The sequence below is a fragment of the Melozone crissalis genome, unplaced genomic scaffold, assembly GCF_028551555.1.
Source record: "Melozone crissalis strain CALT ecotype California unplaced genomic scaffold, PUWL_Pcris_2 ptg000019l_1, whole genome shotgun sequence".
Classification (NCBI taxonomy): domain Eukaryota; kingdom Metazoa; phylum Chordata; class Aves; order Passeriformes; family Passerellidae; genus Melozone; species Melozone crissalis.
In genome coordinates, this window is record NW_026535797.1 from 21,250,135 (window position 1) to 21,264,441 (window position 14,307).

General features: G+C 35.5%; 1 protein-coding gene across 2 annotated transcripts in view; it reads left to right on the forward strand.

Moving 5' to 3' along the window:
* The window catches only part of ADK (adenosine kinase), a 265,868-nt gene that overhangs the window by 62,087 nt on the left and 189,474 nt on the right, over positions 1-14,307 (forward strand). For both annotated transcript variants that reach the window (XM_054277423.1, XM_054277424.1), the window contains exon 4: positions 9,189-9,267. In XM_054277423.1, the coding sequence (XP_054133398.1) occupies positions 9,189-9,267 (79 nt within the window). The remainder of the gene's footprint in view (positions 1-9,188; positions 9,268-14,307) is intronic.

Consider the following 14,307-nt stretch of genomic DNA (forward strand, 5'->3'; position numbering starts at 1 on the left):
TTTGTGTTATTGAAATTCCAGACTTGGGTAGTGCAGATGATTCATTTGTTTAAAAATATAAGCCAATATTTAGGGCAAACTGTTGAAAGACAGGATAAAAAACACTCCCAAACCCTCTTCTGTAAGGGAATGTTTTAAAGAATAGCTTGAGTATCAAGTCTTTTGTCACCTTAGGTACTTCTAATGCCACTTACACTCTTTATACGTGTCTTATTTTGTTTATACATCTTGTTCCTGTAAAGAGATGACACATCTGAAGACTCCTTTCTTTTTTGGTGGCAAAAGGATATTTCCTTTAGAGCTAATAATTTTTACACTCCATTGATTATTAAGCTCTTTGGGTTTCCCCTTGTTTTATAAATGGAATACTGAGATAAAAAAGAATGCTTTCTCTTACCTTATTGAGATAATTTTTTTGCGTTATTAGCAGGTGTTGACCTTTCAATGTATTCTGTTTTAACTCAGCTTCTCATATTGCTATGGTCATTCTACAGAATGGTTTAAAACATTCCAGTGTAGTGATTCTGATATTACCAGTGTGTGCTGCTCCTAATTAACTCACAATGCTTGGACTGGGTTAGTCAAGATGAATTATTAGACATTTTAGAAATTTGGCAAATATCTACACTGTGGACAGCAGTGTTGGGGTCAAAACAGTTGAGAAACCTATAAATAAACTTGTGTGAGTATCAGAGTCAGTTTACCTGCAATAGCATGCAAGGTTTTCCTACTATCGGTAGGTGACTGTCTTAATGTATAGTGAAGACAGAGCTGTATTGAGAAACAGAGAGGATAAAGAGAACTGAACACAAAATATCTCTTGGTATTTACTGATGGTTGTGCTCTAAGCAGGGTTTTCTGCGCTCATCATTTGTTCATGAGGAAAACTATTAACAATTCACTGCATGTTAATAGGAGCTTAGAGTACATGCATACTGTCTTCTTGGTCTACTTATATCTCCTGATCTATTTTTAATGTTTTCCTGGTTTAAATGAGCCAACTGTCTACCAATTTAAAGAATTTAAAATAGCACAAGGGTTGTAGAAAAATAGATGTTTTAGCAATGTAGTTGCATTGACATGAACCATTTAAATTACTTCAACACAAAAAAATTGGCTTAGGTTGTGGTTAACAACTGTCACCATTATGTTGGATTTTGTGTTAATAGAGAATATTGCTTAGATTAAATGTTTCTTGATCTGAGTGATGCATGGGAACAATTAGTTTATAATTCTGTTTTGAAACAGCTCTGCAAAGCTTTCTAATATCATTTTGGCTCAAAATCCGAACCCAAACTTTGCACCTAACACATTTTTTACAATTTTAATGTATTTACAGATTAAACTACAAACTGTAAAATTTCTATAGTAAAATATTTCTGTCTACCATGTGTGAATGTGCCTATGGATTTTTTGTGGGGTTTTTTTTGTCAGTTCATTACAGTTTAATATGATTTGTACTACAGCTTTAGATAATCCAAATTGTCGCAAAGATACAGTCTAGGATGTCTTGATGACTAAATACTCTTAATATTAAAATATTCTTGGCAAATACTTTATTAAGTTAAACAAATTTTCACTTTGATGTGAGCTGGAGTAAGTTGATGCTTGTGAAACAGCAGTTTCAATTAGCATTCACTAAAGGTTTATTGACAGTTAACACCTGGTCTCTACTGTGCCAAGTGGGAAGCATCTATTGCAGTCTCTTATATTTGTTGCATAATTAGGATTATGATCTCTAATTTGCTTTTAATTTTGTAAATCTAGTCTTACTTTCAAAACCTGTTAGTCTTTTGTTCCTGCATTTTTATTGTAGATCAAAGATACTGATGATAAAAGGATTAAGTTCACTACTTTGTAATATGATAAACAATTTGCCCTTTTACTGTTTTTAGTTAGGAAGTAAATTTGGACACAAAAAATTTGCTGGTAGATCTCATAAAACACATATTCTTCCCATGCTACTTCTGAGAGGCAGACAAAAAATAGGTGTTTTTTTTTTGAAGTGGTATTCTTGCACAAGCTGCCAGATGTATACTGGGAACATCAGGGGCAAGTGTAAATGTAACGGTGCTGAGAAATAACAAAGGAAATGACCGTGTTCCTTTGTGCTCCAGAACAGACTTGGTGCATGCAAGGACGGAGAAGGTCAGTGCTCCATTCTTTTCCCTGCCTGCAATGCCCTTTGATCCTTCTTGGCTACGCATAAGGGCAGAGGGCTGTTCCTGCCTATGGTGTTTTGCAACAAACTCGGTGGTGAAAATCCCTAGATGTGTCCACAGAGTGGTTGAGTCTTGGCTGTTGTTTGGAAGATCTTCCTTCAAAAAGACAGTGGGAGGAAAGCGTGCAGTTGTAGCGAATTACTGAACTGACAGAATTTCTTTATTAACAGTGTTCTCAATTATTGCCCTTATATGAAACTTCTTAAAATATTTTGAATAGAAATTTAATGGAGGGAGAGATGTAATAGTAATTATATATTATACACAAATTTTAAGGCTTGAAAAGGTGCTCTGTGTATCTATAGTGTATGTATTTGTAGTGTTTAGAGACAGAGTCAGAAATGTGCTCTTTTAATTACCTAGTGGTATAGAGTGGGAAGGCTGTGGGGTTTGTTTGTTAGTTTTCATTTTCCTACACCATTGTAGAATATCAACAGAAAAACTTGCCTTGTGGCTGATACTTCTGAGTGTAATAATATGTATTTTTGAGATAATGTGGAGGAAGATATCCAGATAATCTGGAATAAGGGGGGGCTTTTCAAGAACACTTGCATAAATTTGCCTCTGCTAAAAAAAAACAACTTTGAGAAATTTCTTTAAATCATGATCTTAAGAGCTGATGTTTTAACCTTACATTTGAATGACTGTTACTTCTTCCATCTTGTTTCAATATGCCTAAATGCAAACACATGTGGAAAATGTTCTTTTGGCTTTTATCAAACTGACATTTAAGTGCATTTTTTTAAACCTCACTAACATTTGTGGTAAAATATTTCAAAGCTATGAATCTTGCAATTTGCCTATGCATTTTTTTCTTTTTTCATATAATAACATTTGGTACTCATAATCCTAACCTGGTTGGAATTACTGGCTTTTTTCATTTGGTGTTTGTTTGGATGAGGTGATTAGGAAAATACTTCATGTGAAATTCTAGTTTGCAGCAGTAAATGCTTCCATGAAGAGTCACCGTTCTGTGAACTTCAGTAAATAAAGGAGAAAAATATGATGATGTGCTCTATTCAATTGTAGCAGTCATATTCCTAACAAATTTAGCTTTCTGTTGTGTTATATGGCTATGGTGCTAACCTGTCTGCAATACTTCCTTCTTAGCATGCTTCGTTCTTCCCCTTTGCTCCCCTACCCCTTCCCAAGCTCTTTAATTCTGTGCCAAGCTAATAAGAACTAGCTCTGCATAAAGTCAGTCATTGCCAAGCAGCTGTTATGAAGTTTCCTCATGTACCTCTGTGATTGTACCTCATTTCAAAAGGGGATTTTTGCTCTTTCAGGTTCAATTTTAAGTAAGAGCAACCAATTATATCTGTATCTCAATTCGTTCTATCTCAGAGACTAGGGATGAAAGTGTTCATATGTGTAACTATCCTTTCTAGGGTTTGAACTTTGAACACAGAGTTGTACAATTTGGGTAGAGAAATTAGTACACTGATTAGAGTTAAAAATATGAATTGCACTTTTTTAAAACCCACAGAATTAGTTCTAAAATATTCTCCCTTCTATTTCTGTTAAAACAATAATGCTCTCTGATTTAATTATCATGTTTCAATCTCAAGACTAGACCTTTTTCTTAAATGTAAATTAGATTTTTCTTAGGATGAGATTGTGAGGGCTTCAGCTTGCCTGCTAACACTGACCAGGGAAGGTTGTCTTTCAACAACATGTGCCCCATCTGCCTGGCGGTGTGGCTGCCTGCATTGTTCTGGCACTGGCCCAGGCTGTGATGAAACTGAGAATGTGACAGATGACAGCCTTGTCCAGATGTACGCATAACTACTTCTGCCATGCCCTGCAAAACAATCAGGATGCAGGTTTGGCATTATTTCCTTGTTTGTGTTGGTTTATTCCTTGAGGGTTTCCTTAAAGATTAAAATAATATTTGGTGTTGTTCTTGTAGTTTTACTGAGCTTTTATTATTATTAAAACAGGTTGTAAAATTTGATTTTCGCTCTCTTACATACTTTCTTCTTTAATTTATGGAGTGATTTCATAGGCAATTGGACACAGGTTACTTAATTTGAAGATTTAAGTAGATTTTTTAAAAAATGCAATTAAAAGGATCAAACATCTAACTGTCAGCGTATTAGTCTGGCTCTTCTCACAGCTGAACATTTAAAGCTATTGCCATGTCTTAATATGACTGCTTCTTGCCAGTAAAAATAAATATCTGGCAAAGGTGTCAGAATCACCATTAATTATGATTTTTAATTAAAATCTAATTAAAAGTCATCCAACACCTTAAAAACATACAACATCCTTGTCTACCTCCCTCTCTTAGAGGTATCAGCAATGCCTGCATCCCAAGCTAGAACATAACCTTTAAAGAAAAGGAGTTATAGACTTAGGTGCAGCTTGCAACCTTTTATTGATTATTTAAGAGGTTTCCATCTTAGTGGTTTTGAAGATTTTTATAACACCAAACAAATTATAAAATCCACTGAAAATACTTTATTATTGTTATATGAAATAGCCTGATTTTTGTCTTACATTCAGGCTGTCATTATCTGACTATCTGACATTCAAAAGGGCAAAAAATACTTTTCTCTCCTCTCTAGCTGTTTTTGGCAGGTGATTTTTTTATGTGTAGTTCCTGCTGATGTGTGCTATTGAGTACATCTTAGGTAATAAGCAGATACATCAAAAGATATCCAGGGCAACATACCCTGCTGAAAAACAAGAGATTACTTTTCTCTGTTTCTTGCAGATAAGTAGCTTCTGACATATGCATCAGAATTGGTTTTTTCTGGTGCATTCTCAGTGTAAGACTGGTGTTCTGTGGCTATTTTACTGTTCAAAAAGGTTTTTTTTGTAGTTTAATGTAAATTATGTCATAAAACTTAACAACATTACTTGAATTGCTTTAATTTTCCGTAGTGTAGCTCCACTGCCTTATGTTGCCTGTTTTTGGTTGTAGGGAATGTTTTATGTGCTTATTTTTCTTGTCAGTTTGATTTTGGAACCATGGTGAGCCATACAAGAGTGTATCTGTTGCTGTGTAACAAGACAGTCCCAGCTCCAAACCCCTCAGAATTTGTGTATAAAGCAAGTTATGAGAGATGGGTATCGATCCACGAGAGGATTGCCAGTTATTAGGCTGGAGAGTAGCCTCGGGAAATCACACAGCCTTGCTGATGACTTTTTTATGACATTATGGTGAAAGATAGTTTGAAGGAAGATTTAAAGTAGTTTTGCTAATAGTCATAGAAAATTCTAGTAACTGGACATTGGATGATATCATGGGTTAGTGAGAGAAAAGCTATTTTTGTTGACAGCTTTGTGCCTGGAGGCTGTTGTAAATGTGAATGTAGCGAATGAAGGATGGTATGTTCAGTGCATTGCATTGCAGGGCCTTGAAAATGTACAGAAGTGACTTGTGCTTGCATTGGCTGAGAAGGGGCTGGGAGAGAGCTGGGGTGAGAGGCAAGAGCTGATGAGAGGGGGAGCTGACACAGATGGTCTTTTCTGAAGGGATTAGATATTACAGCAAAAGCATTTTTCTCTACAGTACAGTAAATCATGCATTTAAAAGAGGTGCTATGAGAAGGAATAGTGTAAGGTTTACACGTAGTTTAGTAAGAGCACACAGAGAAAGTGACTAGTGATGCTCAGGTTATGAATGGTCTGAGAGTCAAACAGGGTGTTGCAATTGTCAGCAAAGATATTTACTGAGGGAAAATTCTAACAGCTGTCTCCACTTTGAGGTAACAGTATGGCATATGTTAGAAGACTCTGTGACTTCTAAAAATCAGCCTCCACCTCCTGTGAAGTAAGGAGGTGTATTTTCTTTAAAAAAAAAAAAAAAGGCAGATTATATTCTCATTCTTGTTTGTGCTCTTTTGTGTAATAGCTTCTTCTACTACCACCCTATAATTATTTTTTAATAACCATTAATTCTGCCAAAAGTGAGGCTAGTGAACAGCCTCACCTTCCAGTATCAAGTTCAATTAGGAGTACATTCTCTTTTGAAGAAGGGGAAAAAAAAAAGCAACTGACAGATGTGTTATTGCTTTACTGTAACTGAGCAAAACATTAACATATCCCCTTTGGTCAGTGCTAGAGGTGATCATCAGTGCCACAGCTGAAAACATATGCTGCTGCAAATGCAAACTTCTTTTTGTTAAAATATGCTTTAATGTGGTGGACAAATTCATGGTACTAAAAATAGAGGCCCCTTTATATGGTGCCGATTGTGGGATTTATTATTCTGTTACTTAAGGTAATGGTATGTTGTGAGGTCAGGAAAAAGGTCACAGTTCTCAGATACAGAACAGCCTTAGAAATACCCAGAAAAACCAGCAACTATGGAACATGAAGCAAAAATGATATTCCATTGTGCTCATAAGGTTCTAATTTTCTTGAATTCTCCTAAGTGTGATAACAGCTTAGTTGTGAGGACACACAGCAGCTCTGTTCAGCATTCCTGAGTCATGGAGCAGTTTCTACAGTTGGACTTGCTTCCTTCAAGGGGAGGTTTTCTAAAAGCAAGCTCTGTGTTTCTGAGGCCTGCTGGAATGAGTCTTCTCTGTGCAGGTCAGGCAGGCAGCGCTCAGTGACAACGTCCGAGTTCCCACGCTGCCTGTGCCATCTGCTGACTTTGGGAAAAATGTCCATCTCACTGTTCGTCTTGAGATAAAAAACTGTGAGCATTCTGAATTTTGAGGTCATTCTTGATGCAATTCAGGGTCTTGTGGATTAAACCAAGAGAATTTATATTGTCTTTCTGTTGTATCATGGAAAATGACCAGCAAAATTTACTTTAGTTGCAGCTGTATAAACTCTTTATATTTCATGTAGAAGATATTTAGAGATGTTAAATTCACCATATTAATTTGAAAAAAAGGACATACATGTTTTTATGTTCAATCTTTTAGTGTAACCATTCATTTGTCTTACTGTATTAAGTAATTGTAAAGTAATTTGTTCAGATTATTTATTAGATTGCATAGCTGTCACCTTGAAATTTTTATAATACAGATGTTATTTTATGGCAATTTCCATTTTTTTTCCTCCAAATTCAGATAATCTGTATTTTATTCTTCATTTGAACTACAAGATAATTATTTGAACACGTACTTACCTAGACGTAGAGTTGCTTACATGGGTGCTCAACTCAAGTATACTGTGTTTGCAAGGTTTAACATGCCATTAAATAATGTGCACATGGAAACTTCTTGAATTTCCTTTAGGTAAAAGAATTAAAATATCAACTTGCATGCTTATAGATATACAAGAATACAGAAATAATCATGTGACTGCACAGTACATACTCAAATTGAGTGAAAAGGTAAAATGTCAATTAAATTAAAGAAAAAGTATTGCCAAAATACTTAATTGGTTCATAATGGTTTGTCTTTGCTTGAAAAGCAATTGTTTAGAGACCTGTTGGGTTTTGTTATTTTTTTCCCACTTTCAGCTACTTGCTATCATTTAAAGTTTCAATTGCTTGACTTAGAACTGGTGGATAATTAGTAGTGTGGATAACTGTGAAAAGCATATGTAGTAATTTAGTTCTTGATTCTTTCTAATTGTCTGCCCATTGATAGTTCACTAGGGGTAAGTAGCTCATTATTCAAACACTTTAAATGGAAAGTACTGTAAAAAGAAAAATGATCTTGTTAATAAGACGATATTGAAAATAAAAACGTTTTAAACAAACAAGTCACTATTTGACAAATGTATCCCCAAAGCTGTTGTTCACATAATATTAGAAGATTGGAATTGTGAGGAGGAGAGAAAGGGTGGAGTTGGTAGATAGCATTCAACTTGCACTGTGATTGAAATAAAGATGTGTCACTCCTTAAAATGATGCTAAAGGTAAACACAATAAAATGTGTTGGAATACATCTAACTGGGCAAGCTTTGTTTGTTGTTGTTAATAAGCATTAAAGGCAAATACATGCTATTAAAATTAGGGTAATGAAAGTAATTTTGAACCTCACATCTGCAAACAAAGTTTACTGTAAACATTTTGACTGGCTTGCAGGAGTACTTCTGAGTCTGACATCTTCTGAGGTTGCTTGGTCCTGCTGTTTGATCCGCTCATTTTGAAGTGTACTTGGAATTGAAAGGCATGATGCAGTATTTGTGCATAGCCTTCCTGCAGACTCCATTACTCCCTCATTCCAGTTCCCTTTTCTAGAGCCTGTGACCAGAGAGGAGACTGTTCTTGAGTGCTTGTATCCTCTGATCAGAGCTGTAGCACATATCCTACACAGTGAACAGTGCCTTACAGTCACTGGGTCTCAACCAGAAAATGTGATCTGAAATATGAGGGTAGATACTTCTGTTAAAAGTTCAAATATTTGTTTTAGTATTCAAACCTAATATACTACTGAATGTTGACAGAGAATTCTATATTTTCATAGTAGGATGGCTTGAAGGGTTTGAAAGTTCACCTGGAGATACCTTTTCTGTTACCAAATTTTCTCACATACTGCTGGATTTGTTCATCAAAGTTCTTCACCTAAATGTGTCTATTTCATATGAAATCTTAAAATATAGCACTACTGTTTGGGTTAAGTTAATTTTGAGCTAGGCACCAGATCTCCTCAATCTTCTCTCTTAAGCTAGAAACAGAATATAAAATTTAATGAGGTGGAATAAGCATCTGAATATCTTCATTTATGTAATTTTTCTTCAAGCGTATGTTTTACCAATCTAACAGTTCAGCTCTAACAGTTTGCAGTTGCATTTATGCTCCAGATAATTTTTTCCCCCCTGGTTGTTTACTCCACTTGCAACTTTTAGGTGAAGAGTTCAGTTTGATGTCATACTTAGAGATTGTCCAAATCACAATATAAAATGCATTTTTCCTGCTTGCATTATGTGTAACAGTCAATCTATGTGAATTTCTTGTTTTCAAGTAATATGATGTCATCTACTTCTAATCTTCATTGCTTGTTTTGGAAAAAAAAATTGCAGAGTTTAACTTTTTCTCTATTTTTTTCTTAACAGATTTGAAGAACTTGTGAAAAAGTTCAAAGTAGAATATCATGCTGGTGGTTCCACTCAAAATTCCGTTAAAGTGGCCCAGGTTTGTTCTTCCTCTGCAAAGAATGATTGATAATTTCAAGTGTTGTGTTTGGATCTGCTCTGTGTTGTCTGTTTTGTCATCAGCACTGCAGAGTGGCTACTTGTGATTCTGTTGCTCAGCCTATGCTGGTAGTGTTGTATGTGACTTGTTTTGTAGTTGTGCTCTTTAGTCTTTTCACAATTGTTCTGCAAAGGTTATAGCTGCACCTCCAGTGTACCAAGAGTGAAAAGCTTTTGTCAAAGATGTGTGCTGGAAGAAGAGGCAAGGACAAGGTTGCTAGCTGCAGTTAGGAATCTTACACTGGGAAAAGTCACAACGACAGTGGTTAAACAGACAAGTTGTTGAGTCTCTGTGCTTGGAGATTTTCATGATGTACCAGGATGAGTCCTTTGGTCAGGCAAATGTAAATTTGAGGCTGTCTCTGCTTTGACTGATATGTTAGACTGGAGAATTGCAGAGGTCCTGTCTAGCCTGCATTGCTCTGTGATTCTAACCATATTTATCCTGTAAGAACTTCAAAGTTTGTCCATAAAAGACTGAAACATAAAACTTTCTTTTATACAATGGGAATGTTTCTGGCTATGGGTATGATGAACAACAGTAATGATGAATTTAGTTGCAGGTGTGTTAGGTTTTCTATAACTAAAGTATGCCTTTTGTCACAACACTTTCAAGCATATACCTGTGTGCGTATTTTCATATGATGAGAGATGTAAAAATTCTGTTAAAAATACACAACTGGCACTTAGGAGCTTCTTGTTAGTGATCCTGGCATATTAACTTTGAGGCTCCCTATGTAGTTAAAACTGACTGCCAGATAGCATTAAATGCACATTTGGAAGAAATAAAATTATATTATAATAAAGGTTGCACCTCCCTTTGCCCCCCATAAAAAGGAAAAATTATTGTCATAATTACTGCTCCTTTCTACAAAACAGTTGTTGCTTACTTACTAAAGTTTTCATTTTCAGAAACCCCAAATGTCTTGAAAATATTTTGAATTAAAAAAAACCAAATTTGCGTATGTTTTAATGTATATAGCATTGTCATTCTGAAATGGGTATGTTTTTAAAATATAGTCAGCGTTCTGAGCTTTATTTTTAACCATGGGATCAAGACAATTTTTTGCTTTTGATATTTCTGAAAAATCTCTTGATCAATGGAGCTCAAGTTATTGGAATAATTTTCTGTTAGATATCATTGCTGCTTAACCTATGGCAATGGTGTAAAGGTGATGCCTTTTCCTGACAGCTGATTAGAGGGGAACCTTTTGGAGGGAGTTCTGGAACTGTTTATTAATTGAGAGACGTGAAATTCTCCTTCTGTTGCTGCATTTAGTATGGGGAGGTTTAGAAGTGAATGTATATGATAAACTCTGAGTTTCTAAACCCTAAAGTGTTCAAAGAGCCCAGGATTTTAATTCCATCTTTCCTTGAAGTGACCTCTGTGGCATTGGCTAGTTTATTGGTAAACTATGTTTCATTCTTTAACTGTCATTAATCTATCAGTCCAGGCATTGTTCAATAATTGTACTATGAAGTACACAGAATCCATATAGAGTCAAGGAAATAGATGAAATTTCAATCAGTGTAATGTAGGTATTTCTGTGTCAATGTGCCTTTCTTACACTGATCAGGATTTGTCAGTGAATGTTTCCTTTATCTTGGCTCAGAGCTGGGAGCCTCATTCAGCTCCAGTTGCCATCTGGAATTGTATTTGTCTCCAGAAGGTTTGTCATCTCCTAGTTTCTGTTTTAAATACGATTGAAACTTAAACAGTTGTGCATGAATAACATAACATCACTAAAAGACTTTAAAAAGAGACATGGGAGAATGAGAGAGAGGAAAAAAGTGAATTCTGGAAATCTTGAAAGAAGCTGTTATTCTGCTTTAGCAGAAGAAAAAAATATGGAATGATAGGGAAAAAGTAGTTGAAATGTAAATCAAAAATTAAATTAGAAATTCTGGAAGAGTTTTTGCAGCAATACTCATTGGCTTATTGGAGAGAATGAGTGTGTAAGTAACCTTAGAGACAGCCAACTTAAATATGTATTAATTTGTTGAAAGTAATGGGAGAAAGAAACGGTATTTTAGGAAGCTTATCTGGTGACTGAAAAGTAAAGGACCAATAAATAAGTTCAGAGTGCTGAGGTAGCCACACTTGGAGTGAATGTGCATTGTCTGTGAGACGATGCAGGGAAGAAGTCCTAAGAATACAGCTCTTACTAATTTCTCAACATTATGGGAAAAGCTTGAAAACATGTGCTATGAGAGCCAAAACCTAAAAGAGGTTACTCCAACTGTTCAAAAGTTGGACAGAAATAATGAGATGTTAAAGAAAGGCATCCTTGGAAGCCTGACTACAATGAAATGCTACTGAGTCGAATGGTTGGAAATGACAAATAGGCCCTGAAGTCTGACACATTGCTTTTTTAAAAGCTGAGCTCTCAGTGGAAAGAGGAGTGTAAGAGGAAAAGTGCAAAAACAAAAAGATCAAATTTTAAAAAAGGGAGAACTTAGGAAACAGCTCAAGGTTATGGAATTGTTTGTTTCAGATAGATAGACCCTCTTTAAAGGTCAGAAAAGAAACACTATGTTGAAACAAAAATACCCAAAGGCAATGGGTGGAGAAACTTTAGCGTATATAATGTGTTTAAAAAGGGAAAATGAACCTGTCAGATGCTTGCTTACATGGTGTATGGTGATCATCTGGTGATCATCTGCTCATGGTGTATGAACACATCATCATCTGTTACATCTGCTCATATATTTTGGATATTTCCTTTGTACCTGCAAAGGTAGTATCATCTACTCAAGAAATGCTCTCTCTGTTTCTGAGCAGGGTAAGCCAATTTCTTTAAGAAAAAAAAGTCTTAGAAATACTGTATTTGTCATGTGTGAAAAATTTGTGATGGTAATCACAGAAAGAGCCAATAGGAAGAAGTTTGGAATTATGAAGAAAACTGGGAAGAAAATGAAGCTTAAATCATGGGGTTTGGAACTAAAATTTAAAGTAGCATAAACTATAAAGCAAGTGAAGATTTTAGAAGTTTACAAAGAATTAACCAGAATTGCAGTTAAGCTGTGAAGAACAGAGTTAGATTTTATTTTTTTTCCAGCATGTTAACAGAAAGGAAAGATGTGAAGTGCAGCCATGAAGGAGGGATTTGGCTGGTAAGGTACAAAAGGGAATCTCTGTGTTTTTTCAGTGTTGTCTTGCAGCAGAGCAGGAGAGTGTGTGGCACTCTGCAGGACTGAACAGTATTTGGAGAGCATTGTGGAAATCAGAAAGCTGAAGGTTGGTCCTGTTGACTGCCCAAAGCAGACATTTTGTGGACAGGGTATCTCAGCAGGGTGAGAAAAAGAGAAAGGTCTGGACATATGAGGGACAATAAAAAAGTTGGGGTTTTTTTGTAGAAATGCTTCTAAGGTGCAATGGAGAAGACATATTTCTAGGAAATGAAATATGGAAGCAGGGTCACATCATACATTAGAGGGAAAGCTCTGTAAAAGGAAAGGAAAGACCAAAGGAAAAATTCCTGTTGCAGAAGAAATACAGAAGACTGTTGGAGTAAACATTGAGAGGATGGAGGATAAATGACAAAGAGGAAGAAATTCAGAAATACCACACTCTTCAAAAGTGTGTTATATAAGCATTTTTATCAGTAGAATAATATTGCTTAAAAATACCTGCAAATGGTGAAAGGGAGTACCAAGAACAATGTGAAAGTATTGAAGGGCAGTGCTAAAGCTCATTATGGTTAGGTTTTCTGGAATATTCAAGTTGTTTGAACTGATCCTGGAAAGAGTTAGGGAATCATTATTTTCATGGCTTGACTCATGATATGAAAGGGGCAGGGGGAAAGTGATTGATATATTCCAGAAATGACAGTAGCAGGCATAAAAATGGAAAAGATAAAATAAATGAGACACCAGTTTAGTCATTCCTTAATAAGATTAAATTAACAGCAAATTATGCTTCAGAAATACTAATTCATATTAGGAGACTAATGGTGATGAAAAGAAGTGAAGAAAGTGGAGACAGAATATGAGACAAATGACAAAACTGAGAGAAAAGTTAATAAGTAATATGAAAAAAGGGTATAAAAATCCAAATGTTGCTCTGATTCTGTATTCCCTCACTGTCCCATTCTTGTTTCTTCCTTACCAATCTGCTTCCCTTGTCAACTCCAATTCTTCTTGCATGTAAATTTGTTCACCTGCAAAATAAAGATGGGTAACTACGACGCTTCTGGGGCCTTAAACACAAGTCTTATTGAAGCATCTTTTTGTTTGAGACTTTAGTACTCACTGGAAAAATAGGGACAGAATGTAAACAACAGGAAGAGGGTAAAAGCAATAACAAAGGGCTTTCCTGACTGCAATACAGTACAGAAAATGGATGGAATCCAGATAATCAGTGAAAAATGCAGGTAATATGCTTCTAAAGGTGCTGTATTACTATTAGACACAGTTTTTGGGTTTCCCTTAACCCACCAATAAGGCATGTTGATAACTTTGCTGGATCAAATTTCAATTGATCAAGCATCAGTCGCTAAAAATTGCTTGATAATACTTTGGAAAATGAGGACTAGAGAGGATGACTGAATTGTAATCCTTTCATTTCTGGAATAGAAGCCAACGTTTAACTTTCCTGTTAGCTTGGCATTGGAATTATCCCTTTATACCAACTTTTAGTTTTGCTGTATGTTTGAAGTTGTGATGCATGCTGAAGAACAAGAAGTGTAGGGGTATCAAATTGAAACTGCAGTGTGCTTCTCTGACCTTTACTTGTCTCATTAAATTTTGGCTTTATATCTAATATGATATGTGACATCTTGCTTTAATCTGAGCTCTTGCAATCTCTCCAGATGATTGGATCCATTATATTAAATCTATAAAATATGCATACATGTAACTGCATACAGTTCATAAATAATGTATTGTTTTAGGGTTCTGCCAACAAACTAAATTCAGATTCTTAGAGACAGTGTTTTACTGCTGCTCAGCTTCCTTCTGTAATTTTAGTTAAGTCTGTGCC